Genomic DNA, 13,034 nt, shown 5'->3' with positions numbered 1-13,034 from the left:
TGCCTGAGCCCAATAGGATAAGGATCTACACTGCTTTTTCACAGCCTGGAAAACAAGAAAAGATGGGAGGAGCTCTGGGGAAGAGTAGAAGAATCTGATAAGAAACAGTCACTGAAGAGCTCAAATATCCTATCTCCCCTTTTAGTCCTTAAGGAAAAGGTTTTACGCTTGTTTTAACTTCCAAAAGGTGCATCTCTAAAATGGTCTTGAAGAGCAAATGGACTTTTCTCTGAGTAGTGCCATCAGACAGATTTCATCAGTGCATCACAGGCTTTGAATGGAACAACATAAAAATACCATGGGCATCCTTTCGAGATTTGAAACTACAGTTATAGGTAACAGAGCAGTTGCTTTAAATGCTTTTAAGTATTTTAAGAATTTTAAATATTCAAGTATTTTTCAGTTGCCATCTTTATGCCAAAGAGACAGTTAATACAGTGACACTTTTGCAGGAAGAATACTGTCTTGATTTTTACTGCTTACCATCAAATACTGATCACAGAACTCTATGGCATGTAAATTATTTCTAGTTAGTGTGGTACTCGCCATAATCTTTGGGCAATTTGAGCACAAATGTTCTACACTTAAAAACTTCAGTGTAACCACATGGTGAATTCAAGAGCTGACTGGACAATTCCTGATGTTTAGATAACAGTCTACTAATCCAAAATAGATTGTTTGGCTTTGTCTACAAAACAGTCAAGTATCAACTTCGTGGTAACAGTTCACTAAAGCATGTGGCATATATAATCTGTATTCAAGATGCATCCTATGGAGATTTTTTTTTGGAAGTCTGTTTTAGTTTACTTAATGGCATTCTGTACCTAATGTGCACAGTTACATACCAATGCAGTACCATTAAAAGAAAATACCTATTTACAGTTTTGTTAGATTTCATATTGAGAATAAAGATTTGAAAGAATATCACATTTTACCTATTAAGAAACAAACAGACAGATGAAATGGAACATGAAACATTAACTTCATATTAGGGTTTACAAATACAGCTGCTGGTGATTTAAGCCCTTTGGAGCCTTCGACACTAAGCATTAAGAGGAAAATTGGACTTTCAAATGAGTGAAAGCTGAAACAAGCAGGCTATTGTGCAGCCAACTTGAAGATTACATGCAAAAATTAGATTTTTGAGATTAGAGAGGTTACATTTGACCTTTTAGGAAAAAAGAGGACAGGATATATTAGCATCCTCTGTAAACCAACTGAAGACAAACATTTGCATGAACCGCAAAGTAAAGCATTCAGCTGCCTTCCTAAGAAAATAGAGTCTGGCAGTACAATAGTCCTCTGAGAAATACTAGGACAGAAACTTCTGTTGTCTTTGTTGATTTAGCAACTGTTGTGTCCAATACCTTAGTGTTTTGTAAAGAAAGAGCATAAACGTGTGTTCCAGCATCTTTCATACTGGAAAAAAGTCACTTGAAGCACGCCAACAAAAATAAGAAAAGCTAACTTCAACTCACAAATACCATCATTATGCCATTTTATGCCCCTCTGTAGGCAGAACTATGTCTTAAGTAGGGATAGCTCTGGATAGAAAAAAAGAGGTATCCCCAAGAACCAGAGGTTCTCTGCATGCACAGCTGTGAATTGTATTAGATACCTTCCTCACCTGTTCATTGCCTCCCTTCACCATCAGCCTGCAGGAACGCACCTCAGCCTGAAGCAATGCCCACTTGGAAGGCTCTGTGCTGACCACAAGTTTTCACTGACTACACCTGTCAAACCACCACTGCATGCCAGTTTACACTGGCTTTGCTTGCGAGGTCTGCCAAGTCAGCAATGCTCAATCTGACATGATGCAGCTGCTTTAAAACAACAGGCAGACCTACATGCCCATTTCCTTTTGCATGGACACAGACCTAAGTTTGAGCTTATTTCAAATTCTGCCAAAGCAAATGCGTATAAGTGAAACAGCGTAAGCATACTTTTTTTTTTTTAATTAATTACTAGAAGCATTAGAACCCAGCCAGATTCACCCTATCATTTTTTACACTGAAAACTCAGATTAGCTTTCTACATGCGCAGCCACACATGGGCAACAAAAACTGGTGAAAGGCTACCAAGTGCCAAGGTCCAGGAGCCCCGGGCTAGTAGATCACACACATACTGCCCGCCTCCCTTTACAATTCAGGGCAACACAGTCTCTATTTACTTAAGCTGCTTTGGGCGGGTGTCTTCTCCTTCCTCGCCCCCCTGTAAGTGTGCCCGGGTAAGGGCACGGCGAGGCGAGTGTGATGCCCGGTGTGCAAACGCCACCGGCCACCGCCGCGACCTGCACCCCGCCCCCTTCCAGCCCACACGGACAGAGCCCCGAGTGGCGCCCACACCCCGCGACTCCGCACCGGGGGCGAGGCCGCCTGCGAGCCGACGGCCGCCGCGGGGCGAGACGGAGGACGACACAAAGCGCTCCGGGCGGGGAGCAGGCAGCGAGGCCCCCCCGCCCCCAGGGCTCCGGCCCGGCCGCCCCTCCGGGCTCCCCGGGCACCGCGCCGAGCCGCGGGCGGGCAGCGCCCCCCTGCCCGGCGGGGGGAGGCGGCTCCGCCACCGCGCTGCCCGCTCCTCGCCGCGCCCCCGGCCGCTGCCCCGCCGCGGGGGGCTCCCCGTCCCCCGCCGCCCCCTGCCCTCCCTTCCCTACCCTCGTACTCCAGGCTGGGGCGGGCGCCCAGGGCGAGCAGCGCGGCGAGGCGCAGCCAGCAGCTCCCCATGCTGCGCGGCGGCGGCGGCCCTTCCCGGCTGAGGGCTGCGCGGCAAAGGGGCAGGCGGAGGAGGAGGAGTGGGACGGAGACATTCTCCGAGCGGGCTCCCGGGCGCCGCCGGAGACTCCTCCTCCTCCTCCCGCCGCCGGGGCAGGCCCCCCGCCCCGCCGCGCCTCGCCTCCCGCCGGGACGCCATGCCCTCCCCCCCTTCCCCGGGGCTCCGGGTCCGCTGCGCTCCGCGCTGCCCCCCGAGGGGCTCCGCCCGCCCGCTCGGCTGCCCTCCGACGTGGCCTCCAGGAGCCGCCCGGTAGCGCCCGGGCCCGGCGAGAGGTGCGGGGTCCCGGCCCGGCGCCGTGCGCGCTGACCTGCCGCGCCGAGCCCAAGCAGGGCAGGACGCGGCCCCGGCTGCGCCCTCCCGTCAGCTGCGCTGGGCTCCCCCGGGCGAGGGCGCGTCGCGGAGGGGCAGCCGCGCTCCCCCGGCCCTTCTCGGCAGCGCGGCGCCCCGCAGGGGAGGCAGCCCCCGGGGGCGGCAGCGGCCACCGGCCCAGGCCCGGAGCGTGTCGCGGGCAGCAGGGGGCAAACACGCTGCGCTTTTCGAGATGAACCGCGCCGGCTGCTCAGCAGTTTGCAGATGGGCAGCCTTGCACGTCCAAAAATCATGATTCAGATCCTCAAGTCATGAGATTAAAGTTTGAAGACTTCACATTTCCCATTAGCTTTTTGAGCTGCTGGGTGTTTTGGGGTCACATTTTCGGGCTTTCTTCCATAACCGCAAAGACTAGAGGCTTTTTTTCCACTTTCCAGGCAAAAAGCAAATTCCCCAATCGCTCCTAGCCTCCAGAAGCGAGGGCTTCAGGCAGAGCAATCAGATGTTCCAACACTTCTGATTTAAGTTTGAGATCTGTCAACCCTGCAACTTGACTGCATCTAGACTTGGATGTTGGGGGGGTTTTCTTCACTTTCCACTGTTAGAGGTAGCATCTAACGTGTGCTATGGGCTGGGGAAGGTGTAGGAGAGCGCTGGCCCCAGCTAGCATGCCGCCTATAAAGGGTTTGCATGCTGGGGCAGTAAAAGGGAAAGACCCCAAGGGAGTTCCAAGAATCCCACCTGCTTGCTGCACTACCTGCAGCAAAGCGCAAATAGGGAAATACTATCTAGTAAGTAAAGGAATATTGCCTTAAAACCAAGGGACAGCAATGTTCAGAGGGAGGGTAGTCAGCTCAAGAGGAAATGTTTGTTTAGAAACAGAAGACAGGTTGCTGGCCTTTGAGGCTGGCTATACCAAAGCGGCCTAAAAAAGAAATGGAATCTCACGGGTAATTAGAATAAAAATCTGTGTGTGCACTGTGTTTGGGAGCTTCCTCCAAAAGGTTTTCTTCTCATCAGTTTTCATGTGGATCAGGAGTGCACCCGAAGTACACCTGCCCCCTTGAATCCACTACATTTGGCATCTGAGGCATGCACAGGAGTGAGTGCACCTCCTGCACCCATGGGGACACGCTGGAGCTCCTCTTGAGCAAAATACCTGATGGATATGGGTAGGGACTGCGTTCTCAGCACCAGCTGTTCTCCAAGTTGATCATGCTCTGCCCAGTGCAGGTGCAGCTTGAGTATGCTAGGCTTCAATATTTAGTTTTGATCACTCTGGTTTTTTTTAAAAAAAAAAAGGATAGTAACAAAATCAACGGTAGCATCATCTAAGCCATTGCAGTTTAACGGCCTAAGGAAAGATTAGATTTCCATGTGAGGAGAGATTACAAAGACTAACGTTACTCTGTTTGAAATAGAAAATAAGGAAAAATGAGTGCTTTAGGCTGTTATTATTGGCACAGATATCATAGAAAAGATCAAAGTAAAAAGTTAGAAATCTGGAATAATGATAATCTCTGTAGTTTTATCTGTGCTGCGAGGCTTCAGTACAAGTTCAGCACTTGAATGTGCTGGAACAACAGAGGTACCTGAAGCGGATTTTAATGGGTCAGGTGTCTCTTGCTTGCTCTTTGCCTCTGTCCCTTTAGCTGCCCATTTCCAAAACGGTGGCCTTCATTGAGATAGTCTTCCGAAGAATATAGTAAGGACAACAGTAGCATGACAGCATTGTACAAGAAGTCGCCGCCAGCAGAAGTCTTCACGCAGCCGCAGCTTCTCCATCAGCTGTCCTGGTATCATTCAAACCAAAAGGGTCACAGCCTCTGTCTTGGGTAGCCTTTTCTAGCCATTTGGAACAGCATTGCCACAGTACAGAAACGTGGTGGTGGTGACAAACCCTTCTCTGGTTAGCCTCTCGGTATGAGAAGTTAAGTCACTAAGTAGGTGCAGTTGGTTAACTGCTGCTGTGGTGTCCAAATTAGTACAGGCATGCATCCCATTTCATTGACTGTAATCAACGCATTTTTAAACTGCTTTTGTGTTGCTCCTGATTACAGTAGATGTGATGCCATCCGTTCAAACAACTTAACCACGGGTGTTTTCAGGCTGGATTTTACTATGTCTTGGCTGTTGACTGCATGGCTTTTGTCAAAGTTTACTATGTGCACTGTCTGTGAGCTTGCCTGGGACACTGGTTTTGCTCTAGCATCCAACTCTGGGGAGTGTTCTAGCTGCCCTGAGAAAGGCAAGAGATTTAAGACTTTACATAGTCTGCAAGTTACAGCTCAAACTGAGATGCAAGTGCGAGCATAGCTAGCAGTGTGAATGCATCCTTCATGAACTGTTTGAAACCAGCCTTGCAAACATGCCAGTACTGAGGTGTGCATTCATTCAGATGAAAGCTGGCTGTGGAGTTTCTCTGCGCAATGTAACCCATATTCAATGTCTTTGTTACAATGACACCTATGTGAAATTACCCAGAAGACTGGGGCTTGAAAAACAAGTTCAAGGCATCTTGAAAAAACTTTTTTAAATTTGTAATACATATTAGATTTTTATAAAGTAGTTTCCTTAAGGGACCTTTTAATAGGAGAAAGCATTTGGAACTAGGAATATATTGAACAAATGTCACATTTATTGCATTTGAAAGCATAGTCCTGGCCACTTTTTCTTCACAGTTCAGCTTTCTATTTTCATAGAAAAAATTCCAAATGTTTAAGCTTGTGGTTATTTGGAGTTCCAGGCACTACTGGCATTACACAAGAAATAACCAGCATGCTTTTCACAGAAGGTTCAGTTTTTGACTGTTCAAAGGTAAATAAAAAATTTCAAAACTGAAATTAAGCAATAGTACAGGATGAAAGTGTATGAGAATTTCTCAGTTGAATAAATAGTAAGACACAAAGCAAAGTTAAGTGCTTTTGGAGACTTAAAGATATGTTCTTATTATGCCAAGGGGTTTATTTAAGCACATAATTTCTCTTTCATGCTTTTTTTAATAGTGGTTCAGAAATTTAATTTTATTACTTTACCAGAATATCTGTAAGTTAACTACAGTTGCAGTGATAATAGAAATACAGCTTTTGATGGAGAGGAGAAATTCATTAAAGTACAATTTTTAATAATGTTTAGCAGTCTAATCATTTCTCTCCAAATAGCAAAAGAATGATGAGGGAAAAAAACCCAACCCAACAACCCAGCTGTGTGTAATTAAGTTTTGGAAGCTCCAGCTAAGATTCGATTAGCTGAGATAAGAGGATGACAAACTGGGGGCCCAATCCAAACTACACAGTGTTTTTAGCCCAGTGAGTGGCCTTACTGAATGAGAATGCTCTGGTACTTAATCATGTAATATCTGCAGAAACAGCTCTAAAATAACAACAACAATAATAATAATGCAATTCTTGTGTACAATTCTTAAAATTATTGAAGTTTATGAATTGCTTTCTGATGTTTAATGACAGCAACAGTATGAAATATGCATTTGTTGCTCGTTGTTTGGTATTACTAGACCCTCCTTACAACTGCTTGGAACTGCCATCTCCTAAGGCAGATTTTTCCCTCTGGATGTCTTCCTGTTGCATATGAAATTTGCTAGGATGCTGGTCCCTGTTAGCATCCCACTCCAGGGGCGTTTTGGGTGCTTGCAGGCTGGTTGGGTTTCACTTCAGTGTTGGAATGTTTCTGAAGCTCTGACAGTCTGGGAGAGGGAGACCGAAATGGAAGCAAAGACTGGGATTGACCTGTGGAGGTAACGGGCAGGAAGAGAAGCTCTGCTGCAGGCACTGCTGTGGTGAGGAACAGGAGGCACTGCAGTGGTGAGGAACTGAGAGACAGAAAAATAGAAAAGAAAAAAAAAAAAAAAGAGTCGGGGGAAAATGTGGTCAGAAAGAGGTAGGTAGATGTGCATCACATAGAGCACAGTCTGGGAAAGGACAGACAAATTCCTCAGTCTTACCATGCTGCTGCTGTCAGCACATACCCATGAAACCCCACCGCCAGCATGTGTACTTTGGTTCATGCCGAGGTGCTTCCCCCAGTGACATTTTCAAAAGGCATCTCCACTGCAGACGGCATGTCAGTCAAACAGACTTTGCTCGTTTTGCATTTTTAAGTGAAATATTCATGTTTTCCCTGTTTTCTATTAGAAAGCTGGTTTTCCCAAGATGATAACAGGAAAGAAACACTAGAGGCCAGCCTATAAGGCGGCATCACTGGCTAAAAATGTCAGGACATAGACCAATGGAAATTCTTGTTTCACAAGCTTGAATAACAGAATTAATGATCAAATTGTTTCTTTTGTGAGATAATAACCTTAAGTTATATCCCAATAATTTTCTTTCTTCAGCAACACCTAAACATTAATGGCACACTCCTTGACAAAAATATAAAAGAATATACTGCCTTGGCTGTAGAAATAACATATTTTAGGGAAATAATATGTTCAGGGCAGCACTCTGTCTGTGTTCCATCCCTGAGGACTTATGTGGTCCCTACATCAGTGACCTGGAGAAGTCTTTGTGTCTTCCCAGTTAATGGTGGCCTCGTGCCCTCCCTTCCAGCAATGGCATGAAGGAGATGGCTAGACTAACTTCCCCTCAATTTCTCCACTATCTTGTTATGGAAAATTTCAACCTGAAAGGCTGTGTCAGGCACATACATATCATATACATACTATACATACATAGCAAGTCTTCAGAATCACCAGTTGCCTCTTTCCCCTTCTATCTGGCAGAGGGTGCATGTGTCCTACTCACAGAAGTGTCTTAGGCAGCCAGCAAATCAGAAAACTTTGGTGAGGACACTATTGCATTCTTAGATACAGACTGATGCGTAAGTACGTGGTATATATCAGCAGATACATGGTTTAATGTTTAATAGATATATTTGAGAACAAAACCTCTGTATTTTTTTTTAAAGCTGTTAACATCTCTTAAAATTCTGTTAGTATCTCTTCAACTTTTGATGAATGTTATTGGAAACAGCTGCGTCTAAACTGTTTCGACATTAAGTAAGAATCGTCTTGAAAATGAAAGATTTCTTTGTGTACAAATAAAAGAACAACAATTTAGCCAGATTGAGATTTTGCAAGGCTTCTGTTGAGTCATTACTATCTGGTCCTGAAAAAGAGACTGATAATTATATAGCATGATTAAAATGGAATTCCAACACCGTCTTGAAAGGCCAATAGGTGTAAAGTTTGATACCTCATCAGTATGAGACACTGAGCAAAGCAGACCAACTACCAAAGCATCGATTTCTCCAGTTCTTACCATGACAGCAATCTCATCACACTTGACCAGGACACTATTCATGTTCTTAAAGGAATTTAGATATAACAGGGTGTGAAAAATTTATAACCCCCTGTAAGTAGTGAGTAGGACAAATAATGTTCTTAAAAACACTCTGAGGGAATTTAGGGTAGTTTATTTATGTTTTAAAGAGACAAAATAGTCCAAGGATGAAGCAAATGGTTATAATTTTCCTATACAACGTTCAGGCATTTTTGAATGTGCTCAATATTGTATTTTAATATTTAACTCAAACAGATTTCCTTTCCACTGCTAATCCAGATATTTTAGGTATTTTGGAATATTTCTTTCTTCTGTGTTGTCACACATCCATGCTGCTAGGTACATGCCATAAATCTGAGTGAAGTGTTACTCCTTCACCGGGGGGTATTATCATAGAATCACAGAACTGTTTGGGTTGGAAGGGACCTTAAAGATCACCTAGCTCCAACCCCTGCCAGGGGCAGGGACACCTTCCACCAGACCAGGTTGCTGACAGCCCCATCCAGCCTGGCCTGGAGCACATCCAGGGACTGGGCATCCACAGGTTGTTCTCTAGGGAGCCTATTCCAGTGTCTCACCACCCTCACAGTGAAGCATTTCTTCCTAATATCTAATCTAAGTCTCCCCTCTTTCAGCTTAAAGCCATCTCCCCCTTGTTGTGTCGCTACATGCCCTTGTAAAAGGTCCCTCTGCAGCTTTCGTTTAGATGTAGAGTAGTGATCGCAGTATCAGTAGCAGTAGTGTAACTGTTGCTTTAAGAACCACCCCTTTCTGGGTCAGCAAGGAGCCTGGCCAGCAATTTCAGCAGAAACTGAGTACAGAATGGGCTTTGTGTGCAAGAAAGCATTTCCGATACACTAAGTAAATGTCAAAAATGCTAGGTGTTAAAAGCTAGACAAGTGAATGTGTTATTCATAAGTACATTTTAAGTGAACCCATACTTGGTTTATCAATAGTCATGTAAAATTAACTTGTGTACATATGATTATCAGGACTTAAGAGTGGTTTAGCATTATGATATTAACTCAATTTACTTCAACTACCCTGGTGTCAACAGCATGAATTAAAAATCTTCCCTAAGAACAAAGACTGGATATAGTTTGCATATTATACAACTATTTCCTGGAAGAAAAAGGAAAAAGTTGCACAAAGTTCTTTTGATATACTATTATTATAATCTTCAGATATATAAAATACTGTCCAAACAGCACGCTCTCTCCTTTTATACTTCAATCGCCACAAACTTGCATAGGAACGGTAGCTGCCTAAATGAGTCCTGTGCTTCTGCAAATCAGTAAATATGCATATGTTAATATATGGATGAAATGGAAATTTCAAGAGGTCAGGTACACGTTTGATCATTCATATACATACACATGTCTACATAGACACGTATATTCATATATACATATACACATACATATTGGTGCATATACGTGTATATATATGTATGCAAGATGCACTAATAGCACTTCTTTTTAGATCAAACACATATACCTAGACTTACATTTATGTATCAGAATATGACCACTGAATATCTATGCATATATTGAGAACTAAATAATTGTATTTTTCTGTCTTTACATTTTTACAAATACACAGTTGAAAACTTTAAAAATACACTATATATACATGTCAAGGAACCAGAGTACTTTAACGCCAAAGCAATATGCCAGCAACATAAAAGTTTTCAGAGATTTTTGAATGAGAAAATTTGATACAGAGTGAGTATTTTCAGGGGCCAGGGGAAGGAAAATTTCTGGCTCCAGAGGCTGGTTACACCTTCAAAGAGCACAAACTCCATCTAGGGGTAGATGGTGAAATTTTAGAAAACCAGCAGTTCTAAAGCACAACCTCAGTTGTACGACAGGGCTGTGCAATCTGTAAAGAGAGATTTAAGTTGATACAGTTATCTTTGGGAAAGTAAGAAAAAACTGAGAAAATGTACTGTAAATGTTCCTACAACTTTTTGCTAACTAGTTTCTGAAAGCCTTTCAATAATAAAACACCCTTACATTTTTAACATAAGGATTATGAATGTGTTAAAAAAAAAGCCCTTTAAATTAATACACATGTACATGTAACTTGTTTATTTGTTTAATCTTTTTTATTACCGAGGAAGACATGTAAAAAAGACATCTGAATGGATTAATTTGTTCCTGCTTCTTAAGCAAAGTGTATGGACAAGATAAACATACAAGTGCCTGAAACTGCTTGATGTACAGCAGTTTAGAATCCATTAAATACACTTCTATTACATTAGATTTAAGGGTAATTCCCCATTTAAAGCAATATTTTCCACTAAACTAGTTCACATTTTAAAGAAAGAAATTGTCCTTACGGTAACAGTTTCTGTGATTGCTCTCCCCTCAGAAAAATAATTTCAGCTTATTTAAATTAATGATGATACTAGTCACTTTATTTCTCCTTTTCCACTTCTTTACTGTTCACAGCAGTATCCAAGTAGGACAGAAACCACATGTGCATTCAGGAAAACATGAAAATATGTAAATATAATGCACATTGGCAGAAAAAAAATAGGTTATGTAAGGTTCACTGCAGAACCAAAGAGTAGCCCAAATAAAAATAACAGAAACAGAAGGATCTTAATTAACTGTGGAAAACGATGACTCAAGCATCCAGGTTTTCAGTATGATGCTTACAGTAGCACTGAGGAGGCCCTGTGAAAAAATCTGGGCACCTGCCACACTTACAGGGACAAAGTGTTCAGCTGAATCAACTTCCAGGTTGAAAACAACTCCAGACATTTCTGACTGTATTATATAATATTTAAGCGACTCTGAAACTAGGAAAATCTGATAATCCAAAGGTGAAATACAGCCAAAGGCACATTAAAATATATTCATATATCAGTGAATGTAAGTAACATTTTCCTAGGTTTTCTACAATGGTCATCTGTCCCATGTAAAGTATTCTGAAAAGTACTCACTTTAGAAATAATTCTTTATCTTTTATTTAAGCTAGAGCTTGTGTATATTCATAAAAACCTAAGCATATTTTAATAAAGGGCAAACACAGACCTTGGGTTAGATTCATCATGGTAAGGGTCACATTTCTTATTCACCTGGACTAAGTTTTCAGAAACCAAATTTCATTCAGAGGGAATGCTAGTAATTAGAATAGTCGGTTTGTCACTTCAGCTTCTTGGACTAATTAAAAACCCATGCATTCCACTCATCCATACCAGTAATGGGATTCATTATTCATGACTCTATGTGAAGAAAACCAGGTTGCCTGAGAAAACCATGAATATTTAGCCCATAACGATCTATTTGTCATACCAATAGATTCCATAGTAACTCTGATTACATTATTTTCCTGCAAGGAAAGCTTCACTAGAGACTCATTAAGGTACGAATGTTCGAAGAGTATAGGATTAGAATCCAACAGAAACAACAGTGAGGATGTTCAGTTTTTACGGGGCCCGATTCTGTGAGGAAAGAGTCCCATCAGCAGGAGCGAAGGTGTTCAGCATCTCTCAGAAATGAAAGGTTTCTCCAAGTCTCAGTTTGTCAGGAAACTTAACTTACACTACTCTTAGGTACTGTTTCCAATGGAACTGCTGCTGTAGATGACATCAGGCACATACTTAAGTAACTTCCTCAGTAATGGCCTATGTGTTACCTTGAAAGTTTATTGCTATTTTTCTAAGTCAAAACAGAAAGAGGCATATGTATTTCTAAGTAACTGAGTACCCTCTTTAAAATGTGAACTTCAATATTCTTACCTAGGTTGTTAAAAACAAATAATATCTTACATCAAATATAATTTTGCAAGAGTATCACAATGACAGTGGTACTCTGTAGATGAAACAGAATAAAATTATTTAGCAAAAACCATGAAATGCCTGTATCCAACTTTTCACGTAAAAAAATATATTTTGCTTTACAACACCAACATTAAAGGCCACAGAACTCCAGCAAGGTGCTGATAAGCATTGCAACTATTAAGATTACCAATAAATATCAAGAAAGTCCTCTGCATGTTTAAAATCACAGCAATCAATAATCAAAATAGCAACCATCAACAGCTCTAGTGAGTCGTAACTGTTTTCAAGTAAAAATTGCACTATTGTGCTTTAAGACTGTCACATTCTTACATACTCTAACAGTGTTAGAGTAATATGCAAGTAGAAGATTTCATCCGTCTGTCCTGGTTAGTCACAGTTTCCCTGGAATCCTCCAATGTATGATTCTGGTTTTCATCTTTACTGCCTTCACCAGATAAATCTTCCTTTTCTTTTTCTTCACTCTGTAGTGGCTTTCCAGATCTATCTTCCATTCTGCTACATACATTCTTCTGGCATGTCAGTGGCTTTCGCTTAAACAGGGAAAACTGAAGTAAAAAACAGGTAAATAATATGCCCCAAACAGCTGTGAAACTCAAAGTCAAAAAAACATGAAAAGCTTTCTGTATATACCAAGGTCAATTTAGGTCACAAATTTCTCCTTGGTAAAATAGATCATTTTTTCAAACCAAAAAGACTACTTGAAAAATGTTAATGAAAAACATTCTGCTGCAATATTTTAAATGTGACAAAACAGGATATATGAATCTGAGGAGTGAATGACTGTGTTTTGTCAAATTACACACTGTACAGTTTATACGAAATACTGCAAGTGGTGCAATTACTTG

General features: G+C 42.2%; 2 protein-coding genes across 4 annotated transcripts in view; both read right to left on the bottom strand.

Annotated features, from left to right (window-relative positions):
• The window catches only part of SRPX (sushi repeat containing protein X-linked), a 48,034-nt gene extending 45,210 nt beyond the window's left edge, over nt 1–2,824 (bottom strand). For all 3 annotated transcript variants that reach the window (XM_055703143.1, XM_055703145.1, XM_055703144.1), the window contains exon 1: nt 2,654–2,824. In XM_055703143.1, coding sequence (XP_055559118.1) covers nt 2,654–2,723 — 70 coding nt within the window. In that variant the 5' untranslated portion in view covers nt 2,724–2,824. The remainder of the gene's footprint in view (nt 1–2,653) is intronic.
• Nucleotides 2,825–10,466: 7,642 nt separating this feature from the next.
• The window catches only part of RPGR (retinitis pigmentosa GTPase regulator), a 60,682-nt gene continuing 58,114 nt past the window's right edge, over nt 10,467–13,034 (bottom strand). Inside the window, exon 18 of the mRNA XM_055702060.1 lies at nt 10,467–12,734. Within this exon, the coding sequence (XP_055558035.1) occupies nt 12,513–12,734 (222 nt within the window). The 3' untranslated portion in view covers nt 10,467–12,512. The remainder of the gene's footprint in view (nt 12,735–13,034) is intronic.

This window comes from Falco cherrug, chromosome 2 (genome assembly GCF_023634085.1).
Source record: "Falco cherrug isolate bFalChe1 chromosome 2, bFalChe1.pri, whole genome shotgun sequence".
Lineage (NCBI taxonomy): Eukaryota > Metazoa > Chordata > Aves > Falconiformes > Falconidae > Falco > Falco cherrug.
This window is presented reverse-complemented; position numbering and strand designations above follow the sequence as displayed.